This window comes from Emys orbicularis, chromosome 1 (genome assembly GCF_028017835.1).
Source record: "Emys orbicularis isolate rEmyOrb1 chromosome 1, rEmyOrb1.hap1, whole genome shotgun sequence".
Lineage (NCBI taxonomy): Eukaryota > Metazoa > Chordata > Testudines > Emydidae > Emys > Emys orbicularis.
In genome coordinates this window covers 353,395,626-353,409,211 of record NC_088683.1, presented here as the reverse complement: position 1 = coordinate 353,409,211, position 13,586 = coordinate 353,395,626, and the positions used below count along the sequence as shown (strand labels likewise).

The following is a 13,586-nucleotide window of genomic DNA, read 5'->3' as shown; positions in this document are numbered from 1 at the left end:
TAAAAAGTGGAAGTCAAATCCTAGTGAGGCAAATAGAAAGGAGCACAAACACTGCCAACTTAAGAGCAAGAGTGTAATAAGAAAAGCCAAAGAGGAGTTTGAAGAACGGCTAGCCAAAAACTCCAAAGGTAATAACAAAATGTTTTTTAAGTACATCAGAAGCAGGAAGCCTGCTAAACAACCAGTGGGGCCCCTTGACAATGAAAATACAAAAGGAGCGCTTAAAGATGATAAAGTCATTGCGGAGAAACTAAATGGATTCTTTGCTTCAGTCTTCATGGCTGAGGATGTTAGGGAGATTCCCAAACCTGAGCTGGCTTTTGTAGGTGACAAATCTGAGGAACTGTCACAGATTGAAGTATCACTAGAGGAGGTTTTGGAATTAATTGATAAACTCAAGATTAACAAGTCACCGGGACCAGATGGCATTCACCCAAGAGTTCTGAAAGAACTCAAATGTGAAGTTGCGGAACTATTAACTAAGGTTTGTAACCTGTCCTTTAAATCGGCTTCGGTACCCAATGACTGGAAGTTAGCTAATGTAACGCCAATATTTAAAAAGGGCTCTAGGGGTGATCCCGGCAATTACAGACCGGTAAGTCTAACGTCGGTACCGGGCAAATTAGTTGAAACAATAGTAAAGAACAAAATTGTCAGACACATAGAAAAACAAACTCTTGAGCAACAGTCAACATGGTTTCTGTAAAGGGAAATCGTGTCTTACTAATCTATTAGAGTTCTTTGAAGGGGTCAACAAACATGTGGACAAGGGGGATCCGGTGGACATAGTGTACTTAGATTTCCAGAAAGCCTTTGACAAGGTCCCTCACCAAAGGCTCTTACGTAAATTAAGCTGTCATGGGATAAAAGGGAAGGTCCTTTCATGGATTGAGAACTGGTTAAAGGACAGGGAACAAAGGGTAGGAATTAATGGTAAATTCTCAGAAAGGAGAGGGGTAACTAGTGGTGTTCCCCAAGGGTCAGTCCTAGGACCAATCCTATTCAATTTATTCATAAATGATCTGGAGAAAGGGGTAAACAGTGAGGTGGCAAAGTTTGCAGATGATACTAAACTACTCAAGATAGTTAAGACCAAAGCAGATTGTGAAGAACTTCAAAAAGATCTCACAAAACTAAGTGATTGGGCAGCAAAATGGCAAATGAAATTTAATGTGGATAAATGTAAAGTAATGCACATTGGAAAAAATAACCCCAACTATACATACAACATGATGGGGGCTAATTTAGCTACAACGAGTCAGGAAAAAGATCTTGGCGTCATTGTGGATAGTTCTCTAAAGATGTCCACGCAGTGTGCAGAGGCGGTCAAAAAAGCAAACAGGATGTTAGGAATCATTAAAAAGGGGATAGAGAATATCTTATTGCCCTTATATAAATCCATGGTACGCCCACATCTCGAATACTGTGTACAGATGTGGTCTCCTCACCTCAAAAAAGATATTCTAGCACTAGAAAAGGTTCAGAAAAGAGCAACTAAAATGATTAAGGGTTTAGAGAGGGTCCCATATGAGGAAAGATTAAAGAGGCTAGGACTCTTCAGTTTGGAAAAGAGAAGACTAAGGGGGGACATGATAGAGGTATATAAAATCATGAGTGATGTTGAGAAAGTGGATAAGGAAAAGTTATTTACTTATTCCCATAATACAAGAACTAGGGGTCACCAAATGAAATTAATAGGCAGCAGGTTTAAAACAAATAAAAGGAAGTTCTTCTTCACGCAGCGCACAGTCAACTTGTGGAACTCCTTACCTGAGGAGGTTGTGAAGGCTAGGACTATAACAATGTTTAAAAGGGGACTGGATAAATTCATGGTGGCTAAGTCCATAAATGGCTATTAGCCAGGATGGGTAAGAATGGTGTCCCTAGCCTCTGTTCGTCAGAGGATGGAGATGGATGGCAGGAGAGAGATCACTTGATCATTGCCTGTTAGGTTCACTCCCTCTGGGGCACCTGGCATTGGCCACTGTCGGTAGACAGATACTGGGCTAGATGGACCTTTGGTCTGACCCAGTACGGCCTTTCTTATGTTCTTATGGTAACACTTCCGCCCTCTGCCCACAAAACACAGAATCTGGGATACTAAAGATAGGTCTACACTGCAGCTGGGAGGTGTAGGGATTAGATGAGCGTAAGTACGTCACACAGGGGTATGGATTTTTCACACCACTGAGAGACGCAGCTATACTGATGTAAGTTCCCAGTGCACACCGGTCCTAAATCAGTGCCAGAACTAGGAATAGAACCTCAGAGACCTGATTCCATGTCTCCCACGGTCACCCATTACATAACTGCAATGGGAAGGCGGGAGTGTTATGTGGCACCATCATTTGTATATGTGAAAACACAGTAACAAGATCAAGTGAAGAAGCAGAGCACCTTGAAAAATGAGTGGATCGCTGCAGTAGCTTCACTGCGTACCCTCAGGAGGGAGCTCAATGTGTTGGTCCTGCATCGTAAGTGAGGGAACTGCCGGCTGTATTCCAGAGGTTGCCTTTCTCTTGGTTTAAAAGGGAACGTCTAAAGAAAGGACAGGAAAAAAACAACCTTGAGAACCTGCAACTAGAATAATTTTACTGATATCCATGAAATATCATCACTGCCTATTAAAGTTCAATAAGTGATACAAGTCAGAAGCAAAATAATAGTTTTTTCCAGAGTACTTTGTGGATTTTACAAAGACAACCAGAAAGAGAATGAACCACAAGGGACAGATGTTGATCACTTTTGGAAAATGCTCAGATACCACAGTAATGGTGTCCATATAAGCACCTATATAGAATTAGAATTTCAACAGGACTCAGTGCCAAAGTAAGTGGCTAGATTTTCAAAAGAGCCCAGCACGGTGGGTGCCAATCACTTTCTGACATCTTGCTGTAAGTTTCACGGTGGCAACAGAGAACTTTTGGAGAGCTGATTCCAATTGTGGGTGCTGAGCAGTTGGGAAATCTGGCCCGCAATTCTTTAGCAAATCCAGTCCTTAGTATCAAGTTAGTTTCACAGTTTCCTCCCTATGCCCAGTCTACTAGTAAGTTTCTCCCTTAATGAAAAGCTTCTCTCACATCAATGGGAGAGTAGAAGACACCTTAAAAACATTAAAAATAGAGATGACTTTAGAAAAAATAGCAGGAAATACAGTTTGAAATGTGCTCTGTCAGAAACGGGAATATTTTGAAATTAGTCATGTTCCAAAAGATATCCTGTGAGCTTGACTGTTAAGTGCAATAACATACCAGAGTATCACAGGGTCCTACCACACGAATATTTTCAGCTTTCAATTCCACATTCTGCATCCTATGAAGACTTTTTACCAGTTTCCCTTGCACTTCCACGGCACTTCCAAAAGTCAGATCTCTGGAAAAAACAACATTAACAATAATGTATCACTATGGCCCTGACATAAAGCCCATTGAATTCAAGGGACTCATGCTGACTTCTTTGGGTTAATTTAGATCAAGCCCTATGATGACAGTATCTATTATCACAAATAGGCAGCTTGTTACAATTTGATTGCTATATTTTATTCACATGGCACTCAATATATCCCCATGGAAAGCATCTGGTGGGTGGGTGGGGGTGTGTATGTGTGAACTCAGGCTTCCAAGAGTCTGGAGATTTTAAATTAGTTGATGCATAAACCACCAAGCTGTCCATCTTACAAGAAATAAATTTGCACAGGATCTTCTTCTGTAGCTGAAAATTAATGAAGCCTAAATGTTTATTTTTAATTAGAAGCAAGCTCTCCATGACTGATCCAAGATGAGCCCCAATGTCTGTTCATAAGGAAAGGCCTCAAGGTTTGCCACCCCCTCTGTGCTCTCTCTTGTGCTGAGCCTGCAAAAGTGGTGCCTCAGCTAGAAACACTGACTGCATCTGGCACAAAAGGCAGGAAAAGACTAAGGAGCCGGTTGAGGAAAGGCTATCATGGCGACCCTAGCTTCTGATAAGGTACAGCCTGACTTACACAGGAAGAATAAGCCACGGGGGGAAGCCAACCCATGGAAAAACCACTATGAAACCTGGCCCCAGTGAGTCAATAGGAATTTTGTCACCGACTTCAGTGGAGACAAAATTTCAATTTAAAAGTGCCCCCTACTTCCTACTCCCTTCAGAACCAGCTAACCCAGCTCCTTAACTGACAGCTATTGAACGACACCAAGTGCAACACCCTCACCAACTGCTGAATGTACCACCCCTGCAGCACTCACATCCCTGCTGCCACAGGAAGTGAGACACCAGGCCTGGGAATCGATGCCCTTAGTCTAAGATAGGGTGGAGCTGAGCCCTACAACCATGTCATCAACCCTTTCCAAACAGGAATCTGCACAGAAATTTCTTTAAATATGTAAAATCTGCAAACCTATGTTCCAAGGTTGGGTCGGCTACAACTTGGAGGCTTTCCAAAGAACTGCCATCATTTATGTGCAGGAACAAAACCTCTTTCTGGGACCGGACAGAACGAACCCAGCCCTGGAGGAGGAAGAAAATAAAAGTTGGTGATTGCCTGGTTTGAACTCAATCTAGTTATATGCAGGACCCAACTGACACTGAGCAAGTCATTTCGAGCCTGATCCAACTCCCATTGGAGTCAATGGAAAGATTCCCTTAGGGCCCAATCCTGATTCCAATGAAATCAGTGGTAGCTTTACTATAGACTTCAAAGCAAGTAGGAGTAGATCCTGAGGCAGAGGCACCAACATTTCGCCTCAGCATAACAGGGATCCATCTGAATCTCCACGGAGCTGGGAAGATTAAAGTCAGTGACAGACTTTGAAGATGAAAAGCATTCCATAAATGCTGTATCATTATTAATTATGTCTCTTGGAAACACTCCTTATTGGTAACAACAGAGACAATCAGAACATCATTCCTTCAAAGGGCAGTGTCATGGTAATTCTCACGTATTGTTCTTCTTCACTGCTATGTACAACTATCTGCGGGAAGCTTGAAACTGAACTCTGTTTCCTAACTGGCTATTTGTTCATACCTACCGTGCATATGTACTGCCTTAATAAAGAGGCCAATGTCAAGGAGATTAAGTCCAGAATGTAGGCTTTGTTTAAGGGGAAAAAATCAAAACCAATTAATATTACTATTAATAATTTGTATTATCATAGCACCTAGTCATGGACTAGAACCCATTGTGCTAGGCACTCTACAAATGCAGAATTAACAGAAATGTTTCACTGTTTTGGGTGGTTTTCAAATTAAAAAAAGTTTTCTAGCTGGACTTAAATTTAAAATTAAAAAATTGGCAAAACCTTTGTTAGCGCAGAGTTAAAGTTGCCTGGTGATAACGTGCACCCTTCCAGAATGTCCAGTTCAGCAAAACTCACATTTGTGAAAACAAGGAAATACAGAGTTAAGGTAAATGCCCATGAAACCTTGATTCTGTCCCCCTGGAGCTGGCAATAGTCACTAAGAATTATCTTCATGCACTCCAGCTGCATTCAGTGCGTGAGGTGTGGCTGTACTGTGGCGAAGGAATAAGATAGAGCAGCTTAGAAGAGCTGTAATTGTGATACAAGGTGATCTGGGAGACTGTGGCGCTCTGGGGGTGTGCGTGAGCTCCTCTTTCTGAGGCCTGTATGTGTGATCAAAGGAAAAAAATGCATATGAACTTTGGGAGATCTAGCATACCTCATTTCATCGCTGTGATGTATAGGCTGTGTCATGAGAAGAGCCCAGGGATCATCAGCAGTGCAGAGGAGATAGGTGTGGCACGGAAGTTTAATTAAGGGGAAGCAAAAGTAGAGTGTTTGATGGTATTGTGTGTCTAGGGTTCAAGGTCTTGTAAGTGTAGATGTGGTGTTCAATTTGTGGAGCAGGCTAAGTGTAGGGAGCTCCTGTTCCATATAGGGCAAAGGCAGAATGTGAGTATGGTCTTATTGGGGCATCACTCAAAGCCCCTCCCCCCATTGCCCCGCCACTATTTTTAGTACACTAGTGAGATCAGAACTAGCATGGGTATGTCTCCTCCAGCTGGAATTTACATCTTCAGTTCAAAGAAAGTAGGCAGCTGCAGAGCCCATCCAGCTACTCTGGAGAAGCCTCTGCAAGAAGATGATCTTCAGAAAGGGCTGAATTAGAGGAGTAATAATAAGAACTCCACAGAAATGACTAAGTGAATTAACAACATAAAACCCCCACCCACCTGGACTTTAATATCACCAGCCACCTCCTGGGCCTCTAGCGCCTCGCAGACCCTCAGTCTTGCAGCCTGCGTGTGCTTGGGACAAGGAGCAGAGGAACAACGGCGAAGAGCCAGGAGCAGACACCGTGCCCCAAACATTGCTAAAGACCTTCTGCACCTGCCCCCCTGCTAAGACCCAAGACTCCACTCAGACTCAGCTACCTTGTCCTCATATGATATGCCCCTCCTGCCTCTAGATGCCACTCCCACTACTGTCTTCACATGCACCCTATCATGTCCTCCAACCCCCCTACATCCATCCCTCCTGGTAATGTAAAGAGACTCCACTCAGCCTCGGCAGCCTTGTTCTCAGATACCCCACCAACCCACGCCCTACCCCCAGAGCCCCCCCCAGGCCCAGCTGCCCCCTGCCCTGTCCCCAGCCCCCCTGCCCCCAGAGCCCCCCCAAGCCCAGCTACCCCCTGCCCTGCCCCCAGAGCCCCCCCCAAGCCCAGCTGCCCCCTGCCCCCAGAGCCCCCCCAAGCCCAGCTGCCCCCTGCCCTGCCCCCAGGGCCCCCCGCGCTATCTCCAGAGGGCTCCTAGGCCCAGCTTCCCCGCTCCCCCTGTCTCGAGGTGTCCCTGCACCGCGGCCCCAGGAGGCCAGTGCCCCGCCCAGGCCGCAGCAGCAGCTCTGCCTGGAGGAGGGGGCAGGGATGAAGGCCCCGGTTAAAGCGGCCCGGACCGATCGACCCACGTGAGACCAAACCAAGCAGGCGGCGGCATCCCCGCCGCGTCACGCACACTCACGTGACCCCTCGTAACCAAGGTCGCCGCAAGAGGTCAAGATGAGCCTATCAGGAGGCGGGGCGATGTCCGGAAGTAGCTGCTGTAGGCGCAAGGTGCTCTGGGAATTGTAGTTCGCGGCTCAGAGGCCGGGTGGCGGGCCGCTTCCTGTAGAGATCCCGGCGCGGGGGGTGGCGCAGCCCTGGGCTGGTGCCAGGGCCAGGTGGGGGTCGGGTTACGTATCTCGCTGCGAGGAGACGTATTATACAAATTAGCTACTTTATATGCAAATTATATGTAATAGGCAGAGGTAAAATAATGACGCGGGGTTCGGGTTTATGGAAGCGACGGCGTGATGGGCCCGCAGAGGGGCGGCGCCTCGGGCTCGGGCCTCCTGGGTCCCGGTCCCGGCCCCAGAGCCCGGGGGGGGGGAACGGGGCTCGGGCCTCCTGGGTCCCGGTCCCAGCCCCAGAGCCCAGGTGGGGAACGGGGCTCGGGCCTCCTGGGTCCCGGTCCCAGCCCCTGAGCCCAGGTGGGGAACGGGGCTCGGGCCTCCTGGGTCCCGGTCCCAGCCCCTGAGCCCAGGTGGGGAACGGGGCTCGGGCCTCCTGGGTCCCGGTCCCAGCCCCTGAGCCCAGGTGGGGGGCGCGGCTCGGGCCTCCTGGGTCCCGGTCCCAGCCCCTGAGCCCAGGTGGGGGGCGCGGCTCGGGCCTCCTGGGTCCCGGTCCCAGCCCCTGAGCCCAGGTGGGGGGCGCGGCTCGGGCCTCCTGGGTCCCGGTCCCAGCCCCTGAGCCCAGGTGGGGGGCGCGGCTCGGGCCTCCTGGGTCCCGGTCCCAGCCCCTGAGCCCAGGTGGGGGGCGCGGGCCTCCTGGGTCCCGGTCCCAGCCCCAGAGCCCGGGCTGGGGGATGGGGCTCGGGCCTCCTGGGTCCCGGCCCCAGCCCCAGAGCCCGGGCTGGGGGATGGGGCTCGGGCCTCCTGGGTCCCGGCCCCAGCCCCAGAGCCCGGGCTGGGGGATGGGGCTCGGGCCTCCTGGGTCCCGGCCCCAGAGCCCAGGTGGGGGACGGGGCTCGGGACTCCTGGGTCCCAGCCCGGACGGGGGCGAGAGGTCCTGTTGGAGCAGTATAGGAGTCAGGCCTCCTGTGTCTTATTCCCAGCTGTGGCAGGGAGGGACCATCTGGTGGTTAGAGTAGGTAGGACTAGGAGACGGGACTCCTGGCCTCTGTTCTTGAAGTGGGTTCTAGCCCACGAAAACTTATGCCCAAATACATTTGTTAGTCTCTAAGGTGCCACAAGTACCCCTCGTTGTTTTTGCTGATACAGACTAACACGGCTTCCACTCTGAAACTAGTCCTTGTGTAGTCTTTGGGCAAGAAGACCCCATCTCTGTGCCTTCCTTGCCCATTCTGGACACTGGAGATAACAAGTTTTGACTCTACCCCTGTACGCTGCTCTGAGTCCCATGGGATGAAAGGCAGCTCTCAAGGGGGCAAGTGCTGTTAAGAGGCAGGAGTGGGACAAAGAGGGTTAAATTAACACAAACTCCTCTTGTGTCCCAGCTGCTTGGCTACTTGTTCTGCCCAGTTGTACTTCCCTCTACAGAAACTTCTTCTTCAGAGTTTTTTGCAAAGAAGTTCTCGTTCTGGGGGGATTCCCAGTGAGACATTGGTATTCTTGCCCTCGCTTTTCCTGTATTCTTCCCCTTCTGAGCTGCAGTGGCTTTTGGGGCTGGGCGCTGCTGAGCTGGCCCTCTAGCAGAGAAACCACATGCCTCATTGCACAGACCCTCCAGGTGAGAAAAGAGTTGGTGAGCAGAGTCCCCAGCAGTGGGAAAGAAGCCCCCTTGGGCTCTGAGAAAGGGGAGGAGAAAAGCTTTTAATCTGCCCAGCTTTGATGGTTTGCTGTTTCCCTTGTGATGCCTGCACTCACACTAAGTGCCTCTTCTCCTTCAAGCTTCTTGGGCTGCTTTACAGCCCTTCCTCTTAATTTGCCCCCAAATAGCTGATGCCCCCACGTGCTGCAGAAGGCCCAGGTGAACTCAGGGCTTTGAGTTTCTCTTGAAAGACCAACCGGAGGAAATAGGAATCTGGGGCAGGGGAATCGGTCTGGGGAAGGTGTAGTATTCCGGCATAGCTAGTCCTGTGATCTGGCCCAGCCAACCTCCCTAAGAGGTCAGTTCTCCAACTCCACTGAATTTTCTGGGAGAGATACAAGTAATGAACAAATTTTTGGAATAAATTGATTAATTAAACAGTAATAAGTCACCAGGACCAGATGGTATTCACCCAAAACTTATGAAAGAACTCAGATATGAAATTGCAGAACTACTAACTGTGGTATGTAACTTATCATTTAAATCATCTTCTGTACTAGATGACTGGAGGATAGCTAAAGTGACACCAATTTTTTAAAAAGGCTCCAGAGGTGATCCTGCCAATTACTTGGTTGAAACTATAGTAAAAAACAAAATTATCACACACAGATGAACATGATTTGTTGGGGAAGAGTCAACATGGTTTTTATAAAGGGAAATCATGCCTCACCAATCTACTAGAATTCTTTGAGGTGGTCAACAAGCATGTGGACAAAGGTGTTCCAGTGGATATAGTGTACTTAGACTTTCAGAAAGCCTTTGACAAGATACTTCACCAAAGGCTCTTAAGCAAACTAAGTAGTCATGAGATAAGAAGAAAGATCCTCTCATGGATCAGTAACTGGTTAAAAGATAGGAAACAAAGGGTAGGAATAAATAGTCAGTTTTCAGAATAGAGAGAGGTAAATAGAGGTGTCCCCCAGGGGTCTGTAGGCTAATCACCTGTGTCCTGCTGTCACAGAGACCGTTTCTGTGATGTCTCTCCAATGCTCCTGGATGAAAGGCAGGAAGATCCCTGCTGGCATATCCTTCATCCGCTCCTCATGATGGGGTAGAAGTTTTGCCTCAGCTCAGCCATGGGTCAGGCTGGCTCAGCACTGACACTGAGTCAGGAGGCACCAATATTATTGTGGCTTTGGGTTTATGAACAGTTTTGCCGGTTAAATCCCGAATAGTTGGATGATTTTTTATTTATTTTTTTGCTCAGATACTAGAGTGCTGAGTGCATAGGCGCCAACTCTGTGGGTGCTCAGGGGCTGGAGCACCCACAGGGAAAAATTAGTGGGTGCTCCAGCCAAGCTCCTCTCACCCCCCCCCCGCTCCACCCTCTCCCTCTCCCCTGAGCACACCGCGTCCCCGCTCCTCTGGCTACCTCCTACACTTCCCGCCACCAAACAGCTGTTTGGCGGCACTTAGGTCTTTCCAGGAGGGAGTGGGGAGAAGCAGGGATGCGCACACTCAGGGGAGGAGGCGGAGAAGAGGCGGGGCAGGGACTTGGGGGAAGGGGGGTGGAATGGGGGTGGGAAGGGGGCCAGGGACTTTTGGGAAGGGGTGGAATTGGGGCGAGGGCAGTGCAGGGGTGGCACCGGGGTGGGGGATGGGGGGGTTGAGCACCCACCGGGAGCAGTGGAAGTCGGCGCCTATGGCTGAGTGCATATAAAGAACCTATGTACGATGGATGAGAAGCCTGGAGCTGCCTAAAGTCAAAGACAGGGAGAGTGTAAGGAATTAACATGAACTTCAGACTCTTGAGTCAGCTCTTCACTCCGTGCAAACGGGCACAGCTCCATCGGCTTCAGCAGAGCTATGCTGACTTATACCAGCTGAGGATCTAGGCGCAGATCTCCACTGACACTCCTGAAGGGGATTGGTCAGTTATACACACAGGGAGATGTGAACTCTCTTTTAGTAGCTGAGTCAGTGCATTAAAGCCACCTCCAGCTGCTGAATTTCTCAAGAGAAAGTTGGGTTTGATATGAACCCAGAACCCTGAGCAGGGTCACTTCCCTTTGTCCATCTGGTAGCCAGGGCCAGCTTTAGGCCAATTCAACCAATTCCCCTGAATTGGGCCCTGCCCCGAAGAGGGCCCCGCGCCCAAGCCCCGGTACGGCGTACCGGCAAGAGCCCAGCTTCCCCAGGGGGCAATTTAGAGGGCCTGGGGCTCCCAGCAGGGGCTGGAGCCCCAGGCCCTTTAAATTGCCCCCAGAGCCCCACTGCTGGAGCCCTGGGGTAGGGCTGTGGGGTCTGGGGGCTATTTAAAAAGTCCGGGGCTCCCGTTGCTTCTACCGTCCCGGCCCTTTAAATAGACGCTGGAGCCCTGCCGCTTTCCCAGGGCTCCCGTGGCTATTGGAAGGGCTGGGGCGGTGGAAGCAGGGGAGCCCCGAGCCCTTTAAATAGCCCCCAAGCCCTGGGCTGCTGCTGCTACCCTGGTGGGGGAGGGAGGAGGAGGGGGCACTTACCGTACAGGGTGGGCTGTACCCGCACCCTCTGCTCACACCAGCCCCACACCCCCTGCCCGCAGCCAGCCCCTGTCTCCAGCCAGCCCCGCACCCCCTGCCCTGCCCGCAGCCAGCCCCTGCCGTGCCCACAGCCAGCCCCTGCCGCACCCCCTGCCAACAGCCAGCCCCTGCTGCACCCCACTGCAGCCCTGACCGAAGCCAGCCAGCCCCACACCCCTCCCGTCCGCACCAGCCCTGCACCCCCTGCCCTGCCTGCAGCCAGCCCCGCACCCCCTGCCCTGTCTCCAGCCAACCCCTGCTGCACCCCCCTGCCTGAAGCCAGCCAGTCCCACACTCCTCTGTCTCCAGCCCTGCCATCCCATGCCGCACCCCCCTGCGGCCCTGCCTGAAGCCAGCCAGCCCCACACCCCCTTGTCTCCAGCCAGCCCTGCACCCCTTGCCCTGCCTGCCACCAGACCCTACCTCCAGTCAGCCCCTGCCCTGCCTCCAGCCAGCCCCATGTCCACTGGTGCCCTGCAGTTCCCAGGGCAGTAACCCTGCACACCTGCTTCAATGAGGGGGGCAGGGAGCAGCTGGGACCCACACATGTGAAACGGAGCTCATTTCTAGGTCAGGCCCATCTTTTTAAAAAAGAACTTTGGGTAGGGTTAACATACATCCGTATTTTCCCGGACACGTCAGGCTTTTTGGTTCTTAAATCGCCGTCTGGGAGGAATTTTTAAAATTTAAAAAATTCCTCCCGGGAAAATACGGACGTATGGTAACCCTATTGGTACAAAAAATACATACTGTGGCACATCCCTTAAATCAGAACTTTTTATAGGGAACCAGTTGCTAAGAAATGAAAGGCTTTTTTTAACATGGTTTTTTTTTAGTCATCCCTGCCGGGGCCCCGCCGAAAATGTTCGACTTGGGCCCCGCACTTCCTAAAGCCGGCCCTGCTGGTAGCTGTTGGTTAGCTTGTCTGTGACAGACAAGATTGGCTTACTGCTGAACCAAGCTGCCTTTGCCCAAACTGCCCCAGTTCCCTAGGAAAGTGGCTCTGAACCTTTCCAGACGACCGAACCCCTTTCAGGAGTCTGATTTGTCTTGTGTACCCCCAAGTTTCACCTCACTTACAAAATCTTGCTTACAAAATCTGACATAAAAATACAAAAGTGTCACAGCCCACTCTTACTGAAAAAATGCTGACTCTCATTTTTACCCTATACTTATAAAATAAATCGATTGGAATATAAATATTGTACTTACATTTCAGTGTATAGTATATAGAGCAATATAAACAAGTCATTGTCGGTATGAAATTTTAGTTTGTACTGACTTCGCTAGTGCTTTTTATGTAACCTGTTGTAAAACTAGGCAAATATCAAGATGAGTTGATGTATCCCCTGGAAGATCTCTGTGTACTCCAGGGGTACCTGTACCCCTGGTTGAGAACCACTGCTCTAGGAGAGCCTTGCCATGCATGGGAGTGGCACTGGACCATACAGTCTGATTTCCCTCCATTGACAATCTCTCTGCTTTGCAAATGAGCAATACTGTGGCCAGGAAATGCAGGAGCAGTGGGAGGGACTAGGCAGCAGCAGAATCAAATGGGAAGAGGCAGGAGGGCAGGAGAGGGCTCTTTTTAAATCTAGCAATAGCCTAAGTTCCAGATGTATTTTCTTTCTTTTTGTTTTTAATAAAATTTACCTTTTTAAAGAACAGGATTGGGTTTTTTGTGTCCTAAGAGGTTTGTGCATGTGTTGTTTAATTAGCTGGTGGCAACAGCTGATTTCCTTTGTTTTCTTTCTCAGCTCTTCCCTGGGAGGCGGGGGAGAATGAAAGGGCTTGAGGGTACCCCACAGAGAGGAATTCCCAAGTGCGCCTTCCTGGGTCCAAAGGGTTTTTTTTGCACTTGGGTGGTGGCAGCATCTACCCATCCAAGGTCAGAGAGAAGCTGTAACTTGGGAGTTTAATACCAGCCTGGTAGGGTGACCAGACGTCCCGATTTTATCGGGACTGTCCCGATATTTGCTTCTTTGTCCCGACCGATGTTTGGTCGGGACACTGGACAAACAAGAAATTTTACCCTCCTGGAGGGACTCTCGCCCCCGTGCTCGCCCCGGCTCCGCCCCCTCCTTCCCCCATTGGCTCCCTCCCCAAATCCCCGCCCTGGCCCCACCTCTTCCCCAACCACGCGGCATTCCTCCTCCCTCCCAGGCTTGCAGCTGCATGGCAGCGCAAGCCGGGAGGGAGGGGGGTGGTGGCGGCGCCTGGATCCTGGAGCTGGTGAGTCAGCTCCGGCACCCGGGCACCGGGCGGGCAGGCAAAGGGGAGCTG

The 13,586-nt window shown here is 50.3% G+C and overlaps 1 protein-coding gene across 10 annotated transcripts in view; it reads right to left on the bottom strand.

Moving 5' to 3' along the window:
- Positions 1 to 6,310, bottom strand: part of NARS2 (asparaginyl-tRNA synthetase 2, mitochondrial) — a 68,316-nt gene extending 62,006 nt beyond the window's left edge. For 9 of the 10 annotated variants that reach the window (XM_065412154.1, XM_065412162.1, XM_065412197.1 and 6 more), the window contains exons 1-4: positions 6,173 to 6,310; positions 4,379 to 4,488; positions 3,252 to 3,372; positions 2,398 to 2,538 (exon numbers count right to left, since the gene is read on the bottom strand). In XM_065412154.1, coding sequence (XP_065268226.1) covers positions 2,398 to 2,538; positions 3,252 to 3,372; positions 4,379 to 4,488; positions 6,173 to 6,310 — 510 coding nt within the window. The remainder of the gene's footprint in view (positions 1 to 2,397; positions 2,539 to 3,251; positions 3,373 to 4,378; positions 4,489 to 6,172) is intronic. The other variant, XM_065412206.1, reaches the window with a different exon arrangement.
- Between the last annotated feature and the right edge of the window lie 7,276 nt (positions 6,311 to 13,586).